General features: G+C 41.5%; 1 protein-coding gene across 1 annotated transcript in view; it reads left to right on the plus strand.

The window, feature by feature from the left end:
• The window catches only part of mtnr1ba (melatonin receptor type 1Ba), a 47338-nt gene extending 23580 nt beyond the window's left edge, over positions 1-23758 (plus strand). Inside the window, exons 2-3 of the mRNA XM_034097627.2 lie at positions 22000-22118; positions 22247-23758. Of these exons, the coding sequence (XP_033953518.1) occupies positions 22000-22118; positions 22247-22996 (869 nt within the window). The 3' untranslated portion in view covers positions 22997-23758. The remainder of the gene's footprint in view (positions 1-21999; positions 22119-22246) is intronic.
• The last annotated feature ends 287 nt before the right edge of the window (positions 23759-24045 follow it).

A 24045-nucleotide genomic window follows, 5' to 3' on the forward strand; every position in this document is an offset into this window, starting at 1 on the left:
TGTGTGTGTGTGTGTGTGTGTGTGTGTGTGTGTGAGGTCACCTTGAATAACAGCATGGTTGATAGAATGTGACAGCCTCTCTGCAAAAGAGGTAGACGACACACGCATGGACAAAATATATAATGCCGAAACTGATCCCAGTGTGTTATTTAGTCCTACTAACTGATACAAGCCCATCACTCCGTGTGCTGGAACGCAGCCTGAATGGATGGTGAACATGTTGTAGTATAACTGTCACTGTCATAAGCATACAAAGCAGCCATGCTGAAACCTATACCGTCTGATTCTTTGTGACTCGTGTTTTCTTTTGTCTCTATTTGCACGATACTTGGCATGTTTTCCACATACCGCATCACACCATATTGCAAATGTCAATTTACAAAACTATCACCTCAAAGCTCTTTACCCTCCTTATTTGCCACACCACTTTCTCATCTGACGCTCTGCATGCAATATTCATATGAATATGTCATTGTAAGAAGAATTGGTTCGACTCTGGCAGAGGGGGGGGGGGGGGTGTCTACTAATCAGAGGGTCAGTGGTTCCTGGTGCCCCTGCAGTCAACATGTCGAAATGTCCTTGTGCAAATCACTGAACCCCAAGTTGCTCCCGTAGGCATGTCTACGGTACGTGTTATTGAAGTGTATGAAAATCGCCTTGAATAAAAGTGTCAGCTAAGTTACATGCAATGTAAAAGAATGTTACACAAACCTAAATACATAGCTTGTTTACCTCTTATTTATCCTTGATGTAATAACAACTACAGGGCCCACATTAGCAGTGCTAAGAGGAATTTGACGTTGATGTCATTCAGTTCAGTGGATACTTGGCGTGGCAGGTGTTCCCTGATGAAGAGCTGTTCAAGCATCCACTAAAGTGCAAAGTGCACATGCTCAAGTGTATGGCTTAATTATGTCTCCTTGGGAGGGCCTGATCCAGCATAGTAAAATAAGCCAGTAACAGTGTCTTGAGGGATATTGGGCAGCCCCTGGTAACCAATGAAAGGAGCTGAGGAGCAGTGCAGTGTGGAAAGCTGAAGAACAGCTGCATTCTGGATAAGCTGTCAGAGTCAAATAGCCATTGAAGGGAGTGCAGCCAAGGGGGAATAGTATACATCAAGAGGTAGGCTCCATTCAGGTGCTGCAGCCTTCGAAAGATACAACTTCAGTGTTCTCCGAAGACCACATCTGGTCCTTTTGCTTCATCTCACACCAGCTGTTTTGAAGCGCTGCTCCTGTAAAAGTAAGCAGCTGCAATTAATTAGCTAACACGCTATCGAACTGCAATGGAGTCAGGAACTTTACCTTTTGGTTTTTAACTTTTATAAAAAGATCTCCCCCTATTTTGTCCACTTTCCCCCATTTTCCATCCACATTCACTCCCTCACTCCCTCCCTCCCTCCTCTCCTATTCCTCTTCATGTGACTCTCCGTTCCTGTTCTTGACAGTCACCATCAATCAGTAGCAAGCTTTGCTATGCCCTGCCAGCTGAGGTGTTGCCAATTGAAGGACAGCTCTCTGAGTCCCATTTCAATAAGCTGGTCCCTTTATGGCTGGTTCAAGTATAAGAGGGGGGATGGGAGGAGCTCTAATAAAGATTGAAGGATGGGAGGAGTTCTAATAAAGATTGAAGGATGGGAGGGAACAGATGAGTTGATAGAAGAGGGAATGGCATGTCAGGTAATCAGGGGGAAAAGGGGAGATGGGAACGTCTAACAGTGTGTGGGGGTTGAGTGGGTGAAGGACATGGTAGGTCACACACATAGGGGCTGTAGGGGACATCAAGTCAACAGTAAACCCTGATATGCCCCGGGTGCCCTCTCTCCTGTGTGTCACATTGGAAAGCTTTGCTGCCGCGGAGTACATGGGATTATGCTAACATCAAGTATGCTTCCAGTGATTCATGGCTCACGTTGAACGACTCTGGCACACGGCTAACCTTACTGATGAATGTCTTCAATTAAACCCTTTGAACTGTGATCGTGCGATATCTCCCAGCCACTGACGTCCGTTTGTGTGGAAAAGATCCCTTCGGGATGTCGGATCACAATGTTGTGTACATGGTTTGTTCCTGTCGAAACACAAGCCAGAATAACATTAGTTCCTGTCTGCTAATGGAGTCCATCCAATGCCTCAGGTACTGTTATAGAAGCATAGACTGGGAGTGTGACTGGCATGCAGTCTAAGAAGTGTCAAATACTGCTTGAATGGCAAGCCTGACCCTCATACCTCTAATAAACTGAGCCCTCTTCATATTCGTTATAATGTCCATGATTTTATTGATGAGCTGACAGTTTCAAGACTAAAGTTACAGAACAGTGTGCAGGTTAGTGTTATATTAGCTTTTATCTTCACATTGTCAATTCAACTCCATTGGGTCCCTTGTCTTTGGAAGGACTCCAACATTGTTACTGTGCCAATAAATAAAGTTCCACAGTCACTCAACCACAGGCCGGGGGCACCTTTCTCTCTTTTTATGATATCATTGGAGGAAAAACACACTACAATTTAATTATAGGTCACGCAGGGACGAGCTCCCTATTAAATAACTGGAACACCTAGTGGTTGGTGAAATCTTTGTGGGACAAGTTTTTATCAGTTTCTTTTAACCGTATCCAGCCTCATATTTTAAAAGGAAGCTAGAGAGAGAATCCCCAAAATGATCCTGAATTGGTTTGCTGATGGGTTTTCTAACTAAGCATACTGTAGGGTCAATGTCGTTTTGACATGTTCCTTTTTCCCACTGGATCACTGGTTTCGTGCTTCCGCCACTTTATTTTTTCTTGTACACTGACATGTTGTGTATAGGTTTGTAGACGATTCTGTCATTGTATAAATATATTTGCAATTTAATTTCTGACAAGCTGACCATTGAGCCCCATGTGGATGCTGTGTTTATAAAAGCCCATCAGTGCATGTATTTGTATCCAAATCTTCAAGGTTTTACAATACTTTCATACAATTATATCTCCCCTTGTCAGCTGGTAAGGTTGCCTAAAAAGCCATTCACAGTGTGTTGTGTGTGACCTTCCACAACTGCACAAGGTCAGGTCTTTAGAGAGTTGCTTTTGACCAAGTGCAGATAAACATTTTTTTGTACGTGTGTTGAACCAACCGTTTGAAAAGGGGCTTAACCTTGTTGTGAGTTTTGGACTTTATTGCATTTATGTTACAATTAGAATAATTGCTAATGTGCTCTGTTCAGAGACAGGGGTCTCTTTCAAGCCCGGGTTTAACCTTTATTATTGGCAGTCAATGACTCAGTTTCTTATCCACACACATTGCCCCAGTGAGATGATAGTGAACTGTTCATGAACTTGTCATGAAAAGTTCATGAAATATCAGTGAACAATATTCATGAACAGCTCATAAACAGCTCATAACAAAGTTGATGAACTGTTCATGAAAGTGACATGAACATTAAATGGCACTAGGGCAGTTCATGAACTACTCATGAAACTCCTGTGCTGGAATGGTTCATGAACAATTCATGAAATGGAGTTTTCAGTGAGTGTGTAGGGATATTCAGTTTTCAACCAAGAACATTTCAAGAACTGTTCATGAACCGTTCATGAACAGTTCATACCCAGTCACTGAATATAATTCAATGGCTGGCTATGAACTGTTCATGAACTGTTCATGAACCATTGACTGTGGGTCAATTGGCAACCATAGAAAACAACAATTATGTCAATCACAATGGAACTTTACTCAAATTAACATACAAACATATATGTATACAGGTGGAGCACTACAATTAATCCTATCACTATTTGAAGCAGTTTTTGACACTCAGCTGCACAAACAAATGTGTTACGGGTCCCAAAAGCTTGGGTACCACAGCAACAATAAATGATTTCTGTAGAAAACAGAAAAGTGCAGCAGCAATAATTATACACAGGATCCGGTTGATCGTCTGGAATGCTTCTTATTCAAAATTCAAAGTACACAGTTACATTCAAATAGCTGAACTTTACAAACATCACATTTCTCCATTTAAGTTATCTGTCTGTCACAGTCAATTACTGTATCTCAAGGAGAAATTCAACATAGTCAATATAAATTATTACATCACATTGCATTTAGCTGACGCTTTTATCCAAAGCGACTTACAATAAGTGCGTTCGACCAACAAAATACAAACTTGAAGAAAACAGAATCATATAAGTACATCAGGTTTCATAGAGCCAAAACATTTCAAGTGCTACTCAACTGCTTTAGATAAGCCAGTCCTTTATTAGTATATAAGTGCTTTGTTAATAGTTCTATCGCTCGAAGTGGAGTCGAAAGAGATGAGTTTTCAGTCTGCGCCGGAAGGTGTGTAAGCTTTCTGCTGTCCTGATGTCAATGGGGAGCTCATTCCACCATGTTGGAGCCAGGATAGCAAACCCACGTGTTTTTGCTGATGGGAACTTGGATCCCCCTCGCAGCGAGGGTGCAGCGAGCCGTTTGGTTGATGCAGAGCGGAGTGCACGTGCTGGGGTGTATGGTTTAACCATGTCCTGGATGTAGGAAGGGCCAGATCCATTCGCAGCATGGTACGCAAGTACCATTGTCTTGAAGTGGATTCTAGCAGTTACCGGAAGCCAGTGGAAGGAGCGGAGGAGCGGCGTGGTGTGGGAACATTTAGGAAGGTTGAAGACCAGACGAGCCGCTGCATTCTGGATGAGCTGCAGGTCGGATGGCACATGCAGGTAGACCAGCCAGGAGGGAGTTGCAGTAGTCTAGGCGTGAGATGACGAGAGCCTGGACCAGAACCTGCGTGGCTTTCTGGGTCAGCTGGGGACGTATCCTCCTGATGTTGTAAAGCGTGTATCTGCAGCAGCGGGTTGTAGCAGCTATGTTTGCAGTGAAGGACAGGTTGTTATCTATAAACACATAACGCTATCAAATAATACTTTCTATCAATATATCTATCTTTACCAAATATAACATATTATGGAGATCACAAAAATACACTGTCAATGTTAATAAACAAAAAACAAGGCAATGTGTCTGCAAGACTTCACTCAGGTAAACTAAACATATTACCCGTGCGCAGCAGCTAACCTGCCTGCGAGCCTTCGCTCAGGTCACATTTACCCAGGCGCGGCTGAAGCCCGCGAAAAGGCATCTATTGTTGCCGACAGTTTAGTATTTTTAAAATACCGTTACTATGTCAACATGCTCAAAACCTTCTGACACACTCTCCTAAACATCTCCAACATCATATCTAATTCACACAAGTTAACATCGATCATTGTCATCATGTACTGACCTGTAGAAAACAGAAAAGTAAGCAGCAATAATTATACACAGGATCCGGTTGATCGTCTGGATTGCTTCTGAGGAGGGGGCGGAAGTGTTCCCTCTAAGGTAACCCAGATGTCACCGCTCACCTGCCAAAGGTTCCACCTTGGCGCTACTTACTCGTACTGCTTCCCAAACAGTAGGCTACAGATAAACCATAAAATGATATGAATGTCACCAAAATAAATACAGATAATGTTCAGTTTCAAATTCACTATTGTTTTGTTTTAAGATTAAAAGTTTTTAAAAATAAAGACATGTTCAAATAGTAGATGAATATTCAAGAGGTCTTTAAAAACATCACACTGATCATCAAAAGTTCATAAAATGCTCATGAATATTCCAAAATATTCTGAACTTGCCACAATCATCCAAAATTCATGAAATGCTCATGCAAACTTTTTGGGGTTTTAATTATAATGTTGTGATTGGCTGGATCATGAAAAGTTCATAAATTGCTCATAAAAGTCTGTCATGAGCAAAACAGGAACTTTATATGAATGAACAATGTTCATAACAATTTCATGAACTGCTCTTTAAAATGGTTCATGAGCATTTTAAGAATTTTGGTTCATGAACATGACAAGTGAACATATCATGAGTTGTTCATGAATGTTTCATGAGTGCTCATGAACAGCTCATAAAGTCATGAACTCCATTTCGCAGGGAAGACATAGCTGGTCAATACGGCAGTGAAGGAAGATGGGGCTAATGGAATGTTATTGTGAAGAAGGAGAATCATAATTGCTGCATTATGAATGCCTGTACCATCCCATCATTCAAGGGTTGTTTTCACTATAAGTACGGACACTATAATTTAGGGCAGTCCATGTAAACATTTATAAAAAAAACACATACTTTTAAAAGACCTAAAATTGTCAAAACTCAAGAAATTGTGTTTTTCCAGGATGGTACAGTGGTGGTATGAATTTGGCTTTCTGTCAATCACCTTGATAGCTCTCTCGTACAGCTGTTCTATGGGTTTCAGGTTTGTGGCACAAGCAAACGACCAGTTTGTCAAACAGTATTCAATGTGGGATAGCATCATACAGACTTTGCAGCATTGACAGTTAAGAAAGGTCTAATTTGTTTAAAATGTTGCAAGTTGAATTTAATGGTATCGGATACTTTCTTAATATGTTTCTTAAAAGTCAAGTTTGAGTCCATTATGACTCCAAGATACTTGAAGTGGGGGACTAGTGTTATTTCTGCTCTGTTTAAAAACATGTTGGATCCTTCGATTTTGACTCGTCGTTTACTGAACATCATGCATACTGTTTTTTTTGCATTTAACTGTAAGCAGATGTTGTTCAGCCGGTGGTGAACCTTGTCCAAAGCTTTTGAGAGACAGGATGAGATGATTTCAGTGTTTTTCCCATGTACAAAGATGACCACATCATCGGCATACATTTGTACATTCAACTCAGGACATACATTAGGCAAGTAATTAATGTACAGAGAAAACAATAATGGTCCAAAACCTTGTGGAACCCCAACAGGGGTAGGGGGATTTGGCTCCGTTGACCAAAACACACTGTTTTCTGTTCGATAAGTCCCTGACACACCAACCCGATTTTGGGAGTCAGAGGCCGTCAGAGGCAGTCGGGCATTCGCGGCACCCTACTCAGGTTGGTGTGTCCCGCACCGTCGTCTCTTTACGGCAAATGTTCACACCTCCCGCGGCCCGACAGTTGGCCAAAGAAAGTCGGCCAAAGAAATCACTCTGATTGGCTGTTCAGCTTAGCGAATCAGTGCATGAGAAGCGAAGCGGAAGTGAGGGACCAAAACAAACGATTAAGAAGGCACACACACACAGACAGAGCTACTGTCTACCACTGTTCATTGTTCATTTACCTATTGTGAGCATCACATGGAAATGTACATTTTGCAAGAAGTGGCCACTATTCAGATGGTGTTTCCATCCGCCCCTCTATTCTTTCTCCCATTATCCTCCACAATCTGCCTAGAAGTATTTTAACGTTGTAGCTGTTCAAGATGGTCATTTTAAAATGTGTTGAAAATATACTGTTAGTAGTTAAACCAATAATAATGTACGGCTGCAACTGACAGTTATGTCAACACACTCTCACTCCCTAAGCGTCCAATAGCGACGTTTGGTCAGTGTCCGTGGCGTCCAATTGTGACGCTCCTAGGCTCCTTCAGCGTCATAAAGGGACGCAAATAGCTTTCAACTGATTGCAATGTATTCCCATCTGCGTCGGGATATGATGCTCATGGAAGCACGGCATTCGTTTATGCCGGCTGCCCTTAAAGGCAATGTGAGCATCCATTCCCATTGGATAACGGAGAATTTTACACCCGGAAGTAAGTACTCCTCTTACTGTCGATTGATTACACAGTGATATCTGCACTACTCATTGACTAAAAAACACCAGATTATCCTTGTTAATTACACAACATTGATTGGTTTAAATTGTGTACAATGCTTTTGTATTTTTCCCCTTCGATTCGGAGAAACAAATATGTTTTCTGAGTAAAGGATGGCAGAAGACACTACACTACCCAGAATCCCCAGCTATCGTTTGGCCTACACCATGTGCTCTGTTTGACAAACCCCGTTTTTTTCACCATTCATTCCGATGGCTGGCGTCTATGTCACGTGATCTTCAAATGTCTCCCTGCAGAAAAAGAAAACATGGCCGAACTTCGTTTTATTCTAGGTGTAAAATGCCTATTTTAAAGTTAGTTTGGCCATTAAAATGCGTTTTGATGTCATTTGATGCGAGAAATATGAGTTGTTATTTCAGATTATGTGTGCAGTGGATGTACATGATCTTTAGTTTGCTAGTTATTACGAAGATTACTTCAGGAAATCGCGACGTTTTCATTGTTACCAAGGTGGTTGCTAGGGACGCTGCTATCGATATTATTTCTGTTATGTTGTGTAACTGTTTAATGGTGTTATCTTTATTGCTACCCCCTTCCCCGTCAATGTATAGTGTTGGTCCACAGCCTAAACATATTAGTTTAACAAAATCCGCATCTAAAGATAGCCTACGTTATTTCCCCCCTGTGCAATTCCAGTCTCACATCTCAGAGCAGATCGTCATTAACAAATACCAGAAACAGACCGAAATAATAATAATACCTTATTCCGAGTGTGCTTGCTTTTCTCTTTGAAAGTCATCACATAACGGCATTGTAATACACGGTTCGGCTGCATTACATATTACATATCTGCCGTAGTTCTGTATTTATAGAGCCCTGATGAGAAGACAAACATGAGGAACTGAAAACGTGACGTGGATCATAAATATATCAGCCATTAAACAACATCTTACATTTCTTTTCACACAATGCGTCTCCTTGCAGTATCAACACTAATTCGGCTCACGTTTATATTTGATCCAATTGGTAGATAGGCTGTATTTACACCATAAAGGTGCACAGATGATATAAAGAGACACCTGGTGGTTAAAGCATGTTATTGAATTTCATTATTTTTATTATTAGATATTAATACGATCCCTATAAAGTATATTCATTACTCGTTATTCTCTACTAATTGTTAATTAAAGACTGTATGTAATGACTATTTTGCACATCCCTTTCAAGATTTCAAGATTTTCTAAGGTTTATTGACATATCATATCGGACTACACAACTATGGTGTAGTTCTGCACTGAATGAAAAACTTGGGTTGCAGGTTCCTCAATAGTGCATTACAAGACATCTATCAATATTTGTGCATACCTCCAGCAATGTTAACTATGTTGAAGCACTTATTTGAACTGATATTATACATAATGTATTATACTCTTATAGATGTATGTAGATATTTCATCTCCGGCCTTGTCAGGTATTGAACAATCAATAAATAAAGAACACAGAATTGTTGAATATAAAACACAGAATTTATGTGATTATACTAAATGATTTTCAAATAAACACAACTGCATATTTAACTGTTACACATGCTGATGTAACGCAAATGTTCCAACTTGGGATCAATAAAGTATATCTTATCTTAAGCTGATCGATGGCTACTGCCATATTTGCACAATGTGCCTCTGAACCTTGACAAGTGCATGTTTCAGGCTTATCAATTAATGTAATGTAATGTTATCACAGGGGTCACACACATAAGACCAGCTGTTAAATAAAGCTCTTCTGACCTTAGCTGGCATGTGGGTATATATAGTAATACTGCCCATAATGGGCACAAGCCATTTTCACCCATTTATTAATTATATGTTTTAAATGTGAGTGTTTCCTTTCCCCTAAACCTCCAGGGATGTACACAGTTTAATACTGGCAACTTCTTATTATGGGAAATACGAAAACGTCTTTTAAAACTACAACTCCCAGTAGAGACGTGCCATAGAGAACATGTTGCGAAACAGAATAGCCAGCATGTGTAGTTCTGGGGACGGGGTGGGGGAGGGGGGACGCGGTGGACCCGTTCAAATCCAGTTTTGGACAGTCTGCCGTGGTTCCATCCCATTTCAAGTGCTGTTCGAGAATCGGCTTAACCCTCGGAGCACACTCTCCAATCACAGAGCTTGAGGACTATCACGGGGTTTGTCAAGAGCACATGGTGTAGTCCAAACGATAGCTGGGGATTCTGGGTAGTGTAGTGTCTTCTGCCATCCTTTACTCCTGGGAATGGACGCTCACATTACCTTTAAGGGCAGCCGACATAAACGAATGCCGTGCTTCCATGAGCGTCAAATCCCGACGCAGATGGGAATACATTGCAATCAGTTGAAAGCTATTTGCGTCCCTTTATGACGCTGAAGGAGCCTAGGAGCGTCACAATTGGACGCCACGGACACTGACCAAACGTCGCTATTGGACGCTTAGGGAGTGAGAGTGTGTTGGTTATGTAGGCAAATTTTTAATTTGTTATTAACGCTGTGTGATTAAAAGAATAAACACAAATAGCAGGAGAGGCAATACCAAACTTTATTTCGTACCTTGATACTACAGCCATTGACAACACAGCATTAGACATATTTGACAAACTCTTTTTTTATTGTATTACACACTATTTTTATCGTATTGTATTTGTGTCGATTGTTTGCATTGTACAGTTCTTTAAACATATGCTATATCTTATCCCACTGAAAAAGCACTGCACCGACACCGTTAAAATATTGGCATAGTTCATCCCTGTGCTGCTTGGCTCGAGCTGGAACATTGGTGCCGTGTGGCAGGGTGGCCTGCCGTAGTTCAGGGTCTTGTCTCCATATTAGGTGTTAAAGTTTTTGCATTAATTAGGGCGTGGTCACATTGAGTGACGGCTCTGTCAAGTGCCTGCCGCTGCTAGCTTCTGGTCTCTCTGCTAGCTGCTCCGTGAAGCTAGCTACAGGGACTCTGCCTGCTCAGCTCATCCAGGAAACACAACTTGTAGCCAGCCGTGGTTGTTTGTTCTTCATGCTTATATATCGGAGTATTGTGACTCGCTCTGCGGTTAAAACAGACGGTGCATGAATGCGGTAAGTCAAATTCGAGTGCTTTATTTATGTGTTAATGATTTTAATGAATGGTAAGGCTTGGGTTAGCATGTAAGCTAGTGGTAGCTACATTGGTGCTAACGATGCTAATCGTAGCCTCCAAGTTAAAATCATAGACTGTATATATAAAGGTTAACACGAAATAGACAAGTGTTAAGCGTTAAGTGGGATAATACTGTTGAACAAACGGCTTCTGTTTGAGGTTGATAAAATAAGGTTACATCCTTGTAACTTAGAGATATTTTATTATGTAGGTAGAACTGGATGCATCTAAGGTTAATTTAAATTGGCTATGCTAGAGTATGTAGACAAGTTAATGTCGAAGTAGTTATGTGAAATCAACCTCACAATAAGATGTGTGTATATTACAATTATTAATGTCATATTTCAAGATGATTACTTAGATATTACAATATGGTTGGTTGAGCTGGAGTTCATTATCGAGCTTACACGTTAACGTCACAGTCATCTGAAGAACGAACCCAAACCTTGTTGTTTTTATTAATTGCATTACCAAATTGGTATCAAATAAACAGTAAGCATTGGTAACACAACTTCCAAAGTTACAGTAAAATAAAAAGGACCCTGACTCGGACAATTCACAATCCAACATGTTCAACAGAAGAGAATCAATTGTATTGTTTGTACACATGGTACTTTACACATATATCTGTTTGTTTAAAGAGCCTGTGACACGGTTTTCCCCCATCATCCAAACCCATCAATTTGAGTACATATTGTCCCCTTGAAAACCGTTACTGAACTGATTTTGGATATTTGTACTTTGATAACCATTAATCTGCCTTCAATGTTGACAATTTTCTGGATCTTCTCGCGGATTCTTCAAGTCCCGCCAAATGAGTCATTGCGGGCACAGCGCTCCAGCTGCACCGTCCAGGATCCTAGCATCTGCATGTAAACCTTTATATATATACAGTCAGATGTAAACGCACGACGGCGCACACAGCAGCAAGCTCAGACAGCGATGACAGGTTAATGTTGAACGTGTCTGAGAGCTCATATGAGGCTGAAGGATCGGTTTATGTTGTATCTGTTAGAAGTTTAGGAATGAGGTGCGTCAATATGGGCGATCATATGGTCATGACTAAAAATCATCCCGGGACTCTCGACCGGCCCACTTCGGTACCGCTAGTAAGCTGTCAACGGGGGGAGTGGGGGATGTAAAATACAAATATAATGTATAATGTCTGTGTCTTTGACATTAGCGCTGCTAGCCACCTGTGCCCTGTACTACGAAGCCAGTTCAACAGACCCTGGATATGTTTGAGTAACAAACAAACTAACAACAACAAACTAACAAACGAGATCTCGCTAAGCGGTCCGACGACGCTGGTTATCAACTCGGTAAATCAAGCCAGGGTTTCTCTCTCCAGCTGAGAGCGCGTTCACGTCTAAGACACGAGTGGATCTGACTTTAATTACATTTGTCTCGAGTGTTTCGTCAACATAATGTGTTAAATAATACTTCTGCATCCAGTCTGTGACACTGTGAGTGTTGCACGGCCAGATGAGGCTGGAGAAGCTGACTCAGATAAGGAAATATATGATATATTATGATATTATCTGATCGATGATCTGATTGATGATGTAATATGAATGATAAGTGCGACACGTCGGCGTCTTCTCTGCATACGGCAGTTTAAACTGTATTTCCTTTATCCTGTAATATGACTTGAGAGATTTAAACTCCGCACACTGAGTGGATCTCTTTTCTATAGACGCCGGAGGCGGGCAGCGTCAGGTAAAAGAAGTTATTTAGCCTTCCCAAACCTGAGCCTCACGCGCCGCCTATGGGGGATGTGCTAGTTACTTATCCGACCGGCCCACTTCGGTACCGGCCCATCGGGATTCGTCCCGATGGCCAGTCCGCCACTGCACCCACAGTCCGCCACTGCACCCAGCCCACGTAAACTGTCAACGGGGGGAGCCTCGCTGCGGGGAAACGGTGGACCTAGTGTCCCGATCGGAGTGGGAATAATAATAATAATCCGTGCATTTTATCCATTAATTTCCCCAACATTGTGGTAAAAAACCACATGTTTAATCCACGTTGTTGGTGTACTACAACTACAAAAAGCATCGGTTTGTTTTCTCATCAGGAAATGCAGACCGGCTCAAACAAATGATTTTTAATCATCATCCTCACTCATCATTTAATGTATCATATGTTCGCCGAATTGACATGAAAGCACTAATAAATGTAGTTTCATCCACTTGAGTTTATAACCACAAAAATAATCGATTTGTTTTTATATCACATCCGACGGGAGGAAATTCAGCAGCTCTCACTCCCGATTTGTAATCCTAATGTAATCATCATCTTCACCACGATCATGTATGTTTATGTCGCCGAATTGACATGAAAGCACTGACAAATATGAATATACTGTAGTCAACTTCATTAAAACGTTATTAACGTGCCTAAACTCAGTAATTCACCATTTCTACGCATGACAACACACTTTGTCCGTGTTTGGCTCTCGAAGCGTTCCCGCATTGACGTCACTTCCGGCTTCCCCCAAAACTTCAAAATGAGTGAAGGAATTTCCCCGCGATGTTCGAAATTATTGATATTTAACGAAACGGTATCGCTTTTTCTTTTTTAAACTGACGGTTCGAGATGACTAGTAGCCCAATATTTCATTGCACAACAGTTGTTGGGATGCTGTCACAGGCTCTTTAAGGTGTCCAGGTGATGCAGACAAGCTGGACCAGAGAGTGAGAGACAGAACTGGACTCCTCACAGCAGTGAACTTCAGCACAGGTACAAAGACTCTTTTTTTCTTACTGTACAAAGAATCAAGAAAGATATGGGTTTAAATGAATGAAGTATTGACTTGAATACATTGATATACATTCCAATAAACAATACTAAATACTAGATCACCTACACATCAGTTAAGTTGAGGGTTTATTCCATGCAAAAAGTTACATTTAGATATTTAGCAATATGACTTTGTCAGCTTTCTAATGTAATGTATTGAAGGCAAAGATATTTAACACAGTGAGTACTGCTACTATTTATCTCTCAATATTGTCTGTAAAAACGTGGTAAAAGTTATTCTTTCAGTGACACAACAGAGCAAGCTTCTACAGTTGCACTACGTTTTGTAACAGTTAAATATTATTTTGATAATAACATATATTTCAATGTTGATGAACTTCATACTGTTCATTCATAATCTGATTGCTCACTGTTAAAATAAAAAAAAACATTACAATTACAAAATAATTATATCTACAGCCCCATAACACACAAACACACCTCTTTCATAAATAACACACTTGTTCTGCAATAATGTTTTATGTTTCCTGTCATTTTTGTTAGGAAAGGACATGCCTGAAAGACACGACATTTTCTCCTTCTCTGAGGGTCAAGAAGAACATCCAAGAGGATCATTAAAAGCTAATATTATGATATTTTAAGACCAGTACATGACATTCACTAAGAAACTACTTTTATTGTAAAAACAGTCAGCTGATCGAATGCAGCTGTTTCCACTTCTACACTCCATCAGCTGATTATTTCTATTTGCCTCACTTTATGAGCTTCACATCACTTGTGCCTTGTACCGCAGAGTTTGCAACGTCACAAATAAATGGGGCCAATCTTCAGTCAGATGTGAATGTGTAATCTAACATTTTCAGTAAGAATAATGGACAAAAGGATACAAATACAAATACAATTTATTGAAATGTGAACCAAAAGTTAATTAAATGTTTTAAATAAAAAGCACATATGGACAGAAGGTGTAAACCTATTAAATGTATAAGTAAACACATTTAGTCAAATAAAGAGACAGACTAAGCCTGTGCAGTTGGTATCAGCTTTGCCCAGCATGGGCTCCTCCATCAGGCCTGGTCCTCCTCGCTGAGGAAAGACCCTCAGTCCTCTCCAAACCAACAGACAGGACTTCTATCACACGGAGGTTTCTCCCTGAAGTCTCTGCAGCCCTCTGGACACCATGCTGTCTCAATCCGTCCACACTGAATATGAGAGGGGGAAAATGAAAATAATAAATGCTTTAGACAATAAGAAATATAAAGTTGACTGTTGAGTTGCTCAGTTTTTTTAGATTGTCAATACTATTACTGTATAACTAATATCTCAGGTTAAGAGGCCCCTTCAAATAAAGATTGGTCTTTAAATACATTTTGTCTTTTGAATTGTTTGTCTAAAGTCAAGGATCTAGAACTGGTACTTAGTTGTAATGATACAGTCTGGTTATTATGCTGTTTGGAGGAGGCCTCACAGGTAAGAGCACTAACTAGCTACCATCACATGTACCTTAGCTTGACTTAAATGTATTAAACGTATAGTTAAGTGATTCTGAAGTATTATGCTAAAAACTCAATAACTTAGATTATCATTTATAGTTTTGCTGAATAGTTTCAAGGCCGCTTACCTTAGAAACGTAAAATGCGACGGCAGCGTGCAGATGGGGAGCATGTTAGCTTAGCTTGGTAGCTTCAGCTAGCTCTGGAACTTCCAGCTCGGTGGCAGTAGGTCCCGCCTCGGCTCTGCCTCTTTGCCCTTATTTGGAGAAGGCGGGAGTTGAACTCTGACGTCACTGTCGAGCCGTTAGTGGCCGACTCCGCCTACTAAGGGCTTCACGGCAACTCTGCAGAATCCTATGGGTGACGTCACGGACCCTACGTCCATTTATATATACAGTCTATGCTCTAGACACAGGTTCGGGAAAGCCCCCTGAGCTTCTCGCTGTATATCCATGTGTTCACCCATTTAGTGCAGTTTCTCCTGATTTTTCGCTTCTGCTTCTTAATCTCTGCAGCTGCAAGCAACACTCCAATTGCTGATAACGCCAGTACCGTACGATACATGCTTTCGATCGACGAGAGAGAGTGAAAATGGAACCCAGACGCTATTTGTTGTTTGTTTATATCACGCAGTCTGTTCTTCTTCTCTCTGTGTATAACGCAGTCTGTTGGCCAACACTGCAGGGTCTTTTATTAGGGTATCATTGATTTGTAATTCTAGTACATTATTGTCCTGTTAAGATTTGCCAAACCTTTTTGACGCACCTTCAATTATATTGATGAAAAATTTGCTTTGGCCTGTCTTATTGTTTGTGTTACCTTGTTACGCGCATGAGTGAATTGCTGTCTGTCAGTGGATAGTCCGGATTTCAAGCTCTGCTTTAATAGTTGGTCTCTAGATTTCCTTAAATTCCTGCACTGTAGATTCAGCCAGGGAAGATGATATTCCTTCCTGCCCCCTTAAGGCACCCTCTCCTTGAGAAGGAAGACATTGTATCATTAATTTGAGATATAAACAGATTACTGTTTTCACCAATGTCTTCAGAGTGAGTTTCCTGGCAAAAAGAACAAGATTATGGTCAGAAAGACCGGTCAGGAAGTTGAATGTTTGAACTATTCTGTCCGCTTTGTTAATAAATACTAAATCTATCATTTTGGTTATTCTAGTCGGTTGATCCATTAGTTGTATTAAGTTGTGTTTATCCGTGATCCGTTTTAAGTTCTTTCTATTTTGTTTGTCATTCCAGTTTATGTCAAAGTCTCCTAAACAATTAGCTCTTTGTTGGAGTCACAGGAATTCAGCATGAGTTTTACCTGGTCATAGAAATCCACCTTAGCGGTGGGTGGTCGATATAGGCAAATCATGGTGAGGGACATTTCCTCAGATAGTGTGATTTCCACACCAACACAATAAAATAAATAAATAAATCAACACTAGCTGGAAGAGCAATCTCCCTACAAATAATGTTATTCCTCACATAAAGCAACCGCAGAAATAATCCTCAGTGTGGTTAGGAACATGATGTGGCATTTAATCACGGCAGCATTTAGCTGTATCTGCCGGTAGAAATCTGAGCAGGCATTAGCTCCCCCTCCTCTTTTTTTGCTTTCAAGCTAAGGACCCCGAACCTGCACTTCTCTAACAGGGATAAACAGAGGGATATGAGGGATGTCTAAAATGCATGATCTGTTTGGTATTTTGAGCAAAACACATCATAGACATGTTTTTTATATTTTTGTATATATCTGAGACCCATAATATATTCCTATAAATAGCATAATAGGAGACCTTTAAGCCTTTGTTAAAAGATTATTATTTTAGACCTCTAACCACAAATGTAATAAAACAACATACGGGGAAAAAATATCATCATCCATGGCTTTTTGGGATATTATGTATCAGCAGTATGTAGGTGACATACAGGGGAATGTGACTGTGTTCAAACAGTCGAATCCACTCTCACTGATAACCCTTTAAGTCAGGCTTCATGGTGTCATAGTGACGTGTCATTATACAATAATGGTTTAAAAAAATTATCGACAACATTTTTTGCTCCAGACCTTGCTTACTACCAGTATGTGATAATGTGTAAAATATGTCACTCCAAAGTTTATTAGATGTCCTAATTGGTTTAGAAGTTTGAAATATACAGCGCCAAAGGGTCATGTCTGCTTTTATCTCCTCTTCTTCTCCTGTTCACATTGATGTCCTTTACTATAAGGTGGTCCACTCGCACTTTCCGCTGCTGATTCGGCATTGTGATGTTGGTGGCTTTGTCAGCAAGGTCTGGCAGGTTTGTCTGCCATATTGCATTTTTGAGGGAAGTGTCACCGTTGAGACAGCAGTGCTGTAGCAGCAGCTGCTCTAACACCGACAGCTTTTCAGGTATTCAGGGAGTGTTCACTGAACAAAAAAGAAGAGTCTCTGTAAAGTAGCCCCCCCCCACACTTCTCAAAGCAGAGCAGAATATTCTATTCTACACCCTCTCAAAAATGGACTGTAGGATTGCAGATTCTGATCAAATAACATAAGGTTTAGCATTACTAATGCTTCTTAAAGATTATTTACTAGCCTAAAATGTGTTGTTAACAGTAAAATAACAAACGTTTTATTCACTCTCAATGTAGGCCTACCATTTAATATTGATGGTTATTAGAAGGTCCTGTATAATGTGGGAAAGACCTTTAAAAACTGAAAAAGTATATGTTAAAGGAACACCAGGCCGATTATCGGCGTCGGTGGGCGTCAGGCCGACGATGAGCGTTGACACGCCCTACTCAGATTGGTGTCTTTTCAGCCGGGCCGGCGCTTTTTCGGCCGAAAACCGGCCAAAGGCAGTCGGCAAAAGAAATCACTCTGATTGGCTGTTCAGCCAATCAGAGTGATTAACAACAATTAATTTGTTAATGATATGTAGCTATTTAATTGTTGTTTTTTTCCTGTCCTTATATTGTAATAATTTTCTCTCATGCGCTTCCCAGTGCATGAGAAGCGAAACGGAAGTGAGGGACCCAAACAAACTATTAAGAAGGCAAATCTGAGAATTAATTTAACTCCAGCTCTCGACACAGGTTCGGAAAAGCCCCGTGAGCTTCTGTAAAGTGAAAATGGAACGCACACGCTATTTGTTGTTTGTTTATATCACGTAGTCTGTTCTTCTTCTCTCAGTTATCACGCAGTCTGTCTTCCGGTTGTTGCCTCTTTTGAATGATGAATACACACTACCGCCGCCTGCTGGTAAGGAGAGTTATTGCCACTCAAGCATGCGCAGTTCGTACGCGCTTCTTGGCCGTCGGCTGAAGTCTTTGCGGTGTGTTCCAGTGCGACACATGGCCAAGACGCAGGAGACGTGAGGCGAGGCGACGCAACAGTCGGTGTCTATCTGTGTCACTTCTTTGTTGTCAGATTGAGATTGGTGTGTCCGGGCCTTTAGTCACGGAGCAATACATTGCTGTAGCTCTGTAACAGTGGGGTGAGTATGTGTGAGAGATTAAACTCTGAATGAGTCAGCATTTTAGCACTTTGTCTCGCAGTCAATGGTTTTTTAGTTACGTTCTTGAAAGGTCTGTGGTTTATACAAGCTTACGAGATGCAAATGCTGCTGACAAGTGGCTCAATAAGACAACCAAATGTCATCAAACCGAACCTGAGTCCGCCTTTAGTTTAGGGGTGGTGACAGGAAGTCTTACGATCGGAATGTAGTTTGGTAATCGCATTTGTGAAGATTAACTTGCTGAACAAAACGTGTATGTACAATAAAAATGTGTTTGCGACAGAACCTATTTTCAGACATATTCCAAAATCAAATGCTAAAATCCCATTGCTTTCATTGGAGGGAGCCCTTGGAATGTCTACTTCCAGGTCTGTCTACAAAAATACGTCACCACTGTAAGACACGTTTGCTCCATATCCAAACATGTTCTTGGAAATTGTTCACCTAATCCAATGAGTTTTGAAGGCAGGAGTAATAAGCTGTGATGAAGAGAGGACATGGAACGTGTGCATTCACTACACAAAAAGGAGCTGCTGTGTGTTGTAATGTTTCTCTCTAGCTGCCTGTGTGATTGTGATTGATTGCTTGCCACTGTTAGACAGCTTGTGATTGGGCCATGCATAAACATGAAGCTGCCGAAGCTTCCCCCCCAAGGGGTGCTTTTCATTTCAATACATTTTGCATCCTTTATCCTCCCTTCACCTTGAAATGTTTCCCCCTCCGCCTTCATTGAGGATCCAATACCTTATATTCTCCAGCAGTGAGGAGATAGGAAGGAACTGTAGGAGCTGGAGAATTAAAATGGATTATTTGACACATGTCTTGTATCAAGTGGCGTGACATTTAAATGCCACATCAACCCACATGACTAACAGATTTGCAGCACGTTAAAAGTAACAGACGTTGTTTAAAGCAGGCTTTACATGATTAGCGGTGCATCACTGGCTGTGCTCTCGTTTTTCTATGGAGAGCAGTGCCTCCCAACTAGCCGGAGCCGCTACCCTCTGCTCGAAGTTGTCATGACGGCAAATTGTGATGCTCTGTCCCCCCGTCTGTCTCTCACGCCCTGACTGGGAGGAGCTAAGAAGTGAGGAAGAGAGTGAGCAGAGGTCGCGTTAACCGAATATTTTCCGTCTATGACGAATTTTTTTTAACAATGACTGTGCTGTCCCCGGTATATGTAGTGTATATAGCTTAACAGCCAGATAAACTCCCTCCGTACACCAATACTCTGAAGACGTGAATCCTTTGCCCACAGGTGTAATGATATAAGGAAGGTGTGAAACAAAAAATAAACAAGACAAAATATAATCAATTCAATGATCATTTCTACATACACAAATATGCACAATGTATATAAATCAACACAGTTTTGACAATAATTGAATTGCCTTGTTATATTTACCGTAAGCTTTTTAATGTATTTATTGTAATTCTAGAACTTAAACAGTTATAAATGGCATCATATTTTAAACATATAATCAGCCATTTGTACATTTATTCATTTAACTCTTGCATTAGCCTTGTACAATATTGAGACAACTCGGAAGATCTCCAGCATTAAACACCACAGAATACAATATTTCCTAAAAATAATCATCTGTAATTGTTAATAACACAAATATAAACAATACTTACATACGATGCGATCAAAGGCATTAAGGCTGCGGCCACACGAGGACGAATTTGGTCATTTGCGTTACTGTTTAGTGTCATATAGACCGTTCGGCCACACGAGGACGACTGAATATGGCACTAAACGACTGAGGAAACGACAACGGGTCCCAAGGTGGATAGAAAGGCATACGCAACTCTCTGGGGGGTCAAACAGCTCCGTGTGTGCGCCCTATCCGAACATTTTCAGATCACTGATAGTGATTGCGCAATAGCCCCGCCTCTCCCCACCTCTTCTGCTCACCTCCGCTTACCCCGCGCCATTGCTGAAGTGTTTCGCCACCAACAACAACAACAATGGCGGATCGCAGAGTTGCTATCGTGCTCCGGACGCTATTGACCATGCTACAGTTGTTTGTGCAACATCTACAGCAATAATGATGAGGCAATAGCCCCGCCTCTCCCCACCTCTGCTGCTCACCCCCGCGTCAAAGTAAACTGCACTCTGAATTCAGATTATTTATCTTTCTCTCGCGAGTGAAGTCTAATCTGACAGGACGGAGACACGCAGCTCTGCTCACCTGCAGCTCCTCCCGCTGCAGCAAAACACACACTTCAAGTCAGATCATCACCCTTAGCTATTTTAATTACCTCTCAAACTCCTAAACTAGTTATAAATATGTTTATTTTTACAGTCGGCCGGGTCACTGATTACTGGATGAGCTGCTGCATGAGACAGACACTGGCGCTGTCCGAAGAGAGGGAGGAAAAAGAGAGGCTCCGTGTATTTTATCATTATATTATATAGAGTCGTTATTCATTTGTTTTAAAGCTCAATAAAAAACAAAGAAGACCTTTGACCGGCACTTTTATAATTTTGTCCGGAAGATTTAAACTTTAATACACGCTGACTGGCGAAAAACTCTGACCGGTTCCCAAACAGAAGGGCAACCATGACAACCATGCTTCTTCGCTGCTTTTGTGGAGGAAGTTACAGCGCCACGTAGAGGCTCCTGCATATGTACTGCAGCTTCTCCAGCGGTTGGAGCTAAACGGAGCGGTCTCGTGTGGACAGACACTATCCGGATAACTATTGCGTGTGGACGGAAGCTTGTTTGCGATTGCGTTTGCGTTAATCCTATGCGTTTAGCCGTTTTCGTCCTCGTGTGGCCGCAGCCTAAGACGTATGCAGATGGATTTCTAACAAACAATAACACATTGCTCACAGAGCCATGCTTTGCCTATTTCCTCTCTAATGATCACCTGACACACCCATCTGATGATGTCATCCTGATTCTTAAAGGGACCACGACTAGGCACAATAGGCACACAAAGAATAGCCCAGACAATGAAAACAATGACGGAAAAATCTGAAAGCAGTCCGTCATTTTGACAGATTAGAACAAACCCGGAACAGCGCCACATTTTTCCCGCAGCGAGGCTCCGGTGTTATGACGTGTTATGCATCCAAAAAGGAAATTACACCGTTTCCAAACCGTACTTTGCCGTACAAATCATTGAAATGTCTGTGAGTTTTGGCTTTACGCTGTGCGCGCTCCCGCGAGGTGCAGTGAGCATGCATAACACGGTGCTAACAGTTCACGAGCGTGCGCCTCATCAGAGTTGTGTAAAGGCCGACGGGTAATACTCGACTTTGACGGAAATGTTACGATCCTGTCCGTCAAAAGGCCGGGCAACGAAAAAGTCTAGTGCAACCTCTGAGAGTGAGATAAGAATTGTTAGCTTAATGAGAAGCAACTAAGAAGGGTTCTGTATCAATCACGGCGTCACATGACTCTCTGTTTCCTCTCCTTCTGTCCTTTACAGGAAATGTCTTTGTGGTGAGCCTGGCCTTTGCAGATTTGGTGGTTGCATTCTACCCATACCCTCTGGTGTTGTACGCCATCTTCCATGATGGCTGGTCACTGGGAGACACCCAGTGCAAGGTGAGCCATGACTGTATATCTATATTGAATGCTGACTTGGTTTTAAACATTTTTGGTTTTCTTTTTTGAGGTACTAAAAAATGTGCTTAAAAACTAATACAATCATAATGAACGTTCCTGTATTTCAGGTGAGTGGCTTCCTGATGGGCTTGAGCGTCATTGGCTCAATCTTCAACATAACAGGCATTGCCATCAACCGCTACTGTTACATCTGCCAAAACTTCAGCTACGACAGGCTGTACAGCTACCGCAACACGCTGCTGCTGGTAGCACTCATCTGGCTGCTGACGATCTTAGCCATCGTGCCCAACTTTTTTGTTGGCTCGCTGCAGTACGACCCCCGCGTTTACTCATGCACATTTGCACAGACAGTCAGTGCGACCTACACCATCACGGTGGTGGTTGTCCACTTCTTCGTGCCCATTGCTGTCGTCACCTTCTGCTACCTGCAAATCTGGATCATGGTCATCCAGGTGAGGCGGAAGGTGAAGTCAGAGGTCCGCCCTCGCATCAAGCCCAGCGACCTGAGGAACTTTATCACCATGTTTGTGGTGTTCGTGCTGTTTGCTATTTGTTGGGCACCGCTCAACTTTATCGGGCTTGCTGTTGCTGTCAACCCTGAAGAAGTGGCGCCTCACATCCCAGAGTGGCTATTTGTGGTCAGCTACTTTATGGCTTACTTCAACAGTTGCCTTAACGCTATTATCTACGGCCTGCTGAACCAGAACTTCCGTAGAGAGTACAAGCGGATTGTCATGTCTGTGTGGAAGCCACAACTCTTTTTCCAAGAGACGTCCCGGGGGGGCACTGAGGGCATACAGATTAAACCTTCGCCCGGACTCAATAACAACGAGCGAAATAAAGGAGAAACTCTGTGACAGTTTCCCCTTCTTTCATGTCCTTTGCACCAACTGTACCAAAGCAATGGAACAAATTCAGAAAGAGTGGCTAACTCAGCGTTACTGAGATTTGTGAAAAAAATATGACAAAAGTGACATATTGACTATTATAGCTGTGTTATCCATTCCACAAAGAATGCCATTTGTAAAATGAAGGCTCTTTTATTTCAGTTGGTACTGATTTTATCTTGAGAAAAACCGTTTTTTCTAAATATGAGAAAATAGTGTTTTTTTAAAGGTTTAAATGTCTAAAACTCATCACTCATCTTTGTTTACACTAAATCACCACAGATGATACCAAACTCACATCAGAATAAGATTGTGCTATCAGAGGGAAGAGAAACAAGGATATAAAACACAGATAATAGTTATGATAAGACACTACGATCTTTGTCTGACATTTTGACAATGAAGACAATGAAGTCTGGCATTTTATGGATCCAAATGATGAACCCTAAAGCATTTTGACACTTCCTTTCCTATCACTAATGACCAGTGTTGGGACTAACGCGTTACAAAGTAACGCGTTACTGTAACGCCGTTATTTTTGGCAGTAACTAGTACTCTAACGCATTACTTTTTAAATTCAGTAACTCAGTTACCGTTACTACATGGTGCGTTACTCCGTTAGTTTTTTTATATAGTCAACAGCCTGGCGAACAGAGATGAGAACTGTACTTAAGTACAGTACTTGAGTAAATGTACTTAGATACTTCCTGTGTCACATGCGGAGACGGGCTGTGAGCGTGTTTGTGTTGTTTACTAACAAGACTATCATGGCGGCGGCGGAGCTCAAGTCTAGTTTCTCCACCTGGAGATATTCTCACTATTTCACTTTTGTCGAGCACAAAGAAAAAAAAGTTTCTGTTAAATGTAAGTTGTGTCCTGGCGGGTCAAAGAGCCTATCTACTGCCCAAAGCAGTCATTCAAATCTCTTAAAACATCTGCAGAAACAACATGCTGGGACGAAGCTAGTAGCTAAGACCACAGAGACTCAGCCGACGCCACTCCACCTCCACCTGCACCTA

The sequence above is a fragment of the Pseudochaenichthys georgianus genome, chromosome 13 (genome assembly GCF_902827115.2).
Source record: "Pseudochaenichthys georgianus chromosome 13, fPseGeo1.2, whole genome shotgun sequence".
NCBI classification, from domain to species: domain Eukaryota; kingdom Metazoa; phylum Chordata; class Actinopteri; order Perciformes; family Channichthyidae; genus Pseudochaenichthys; species Pseudochaenichthys georgianus.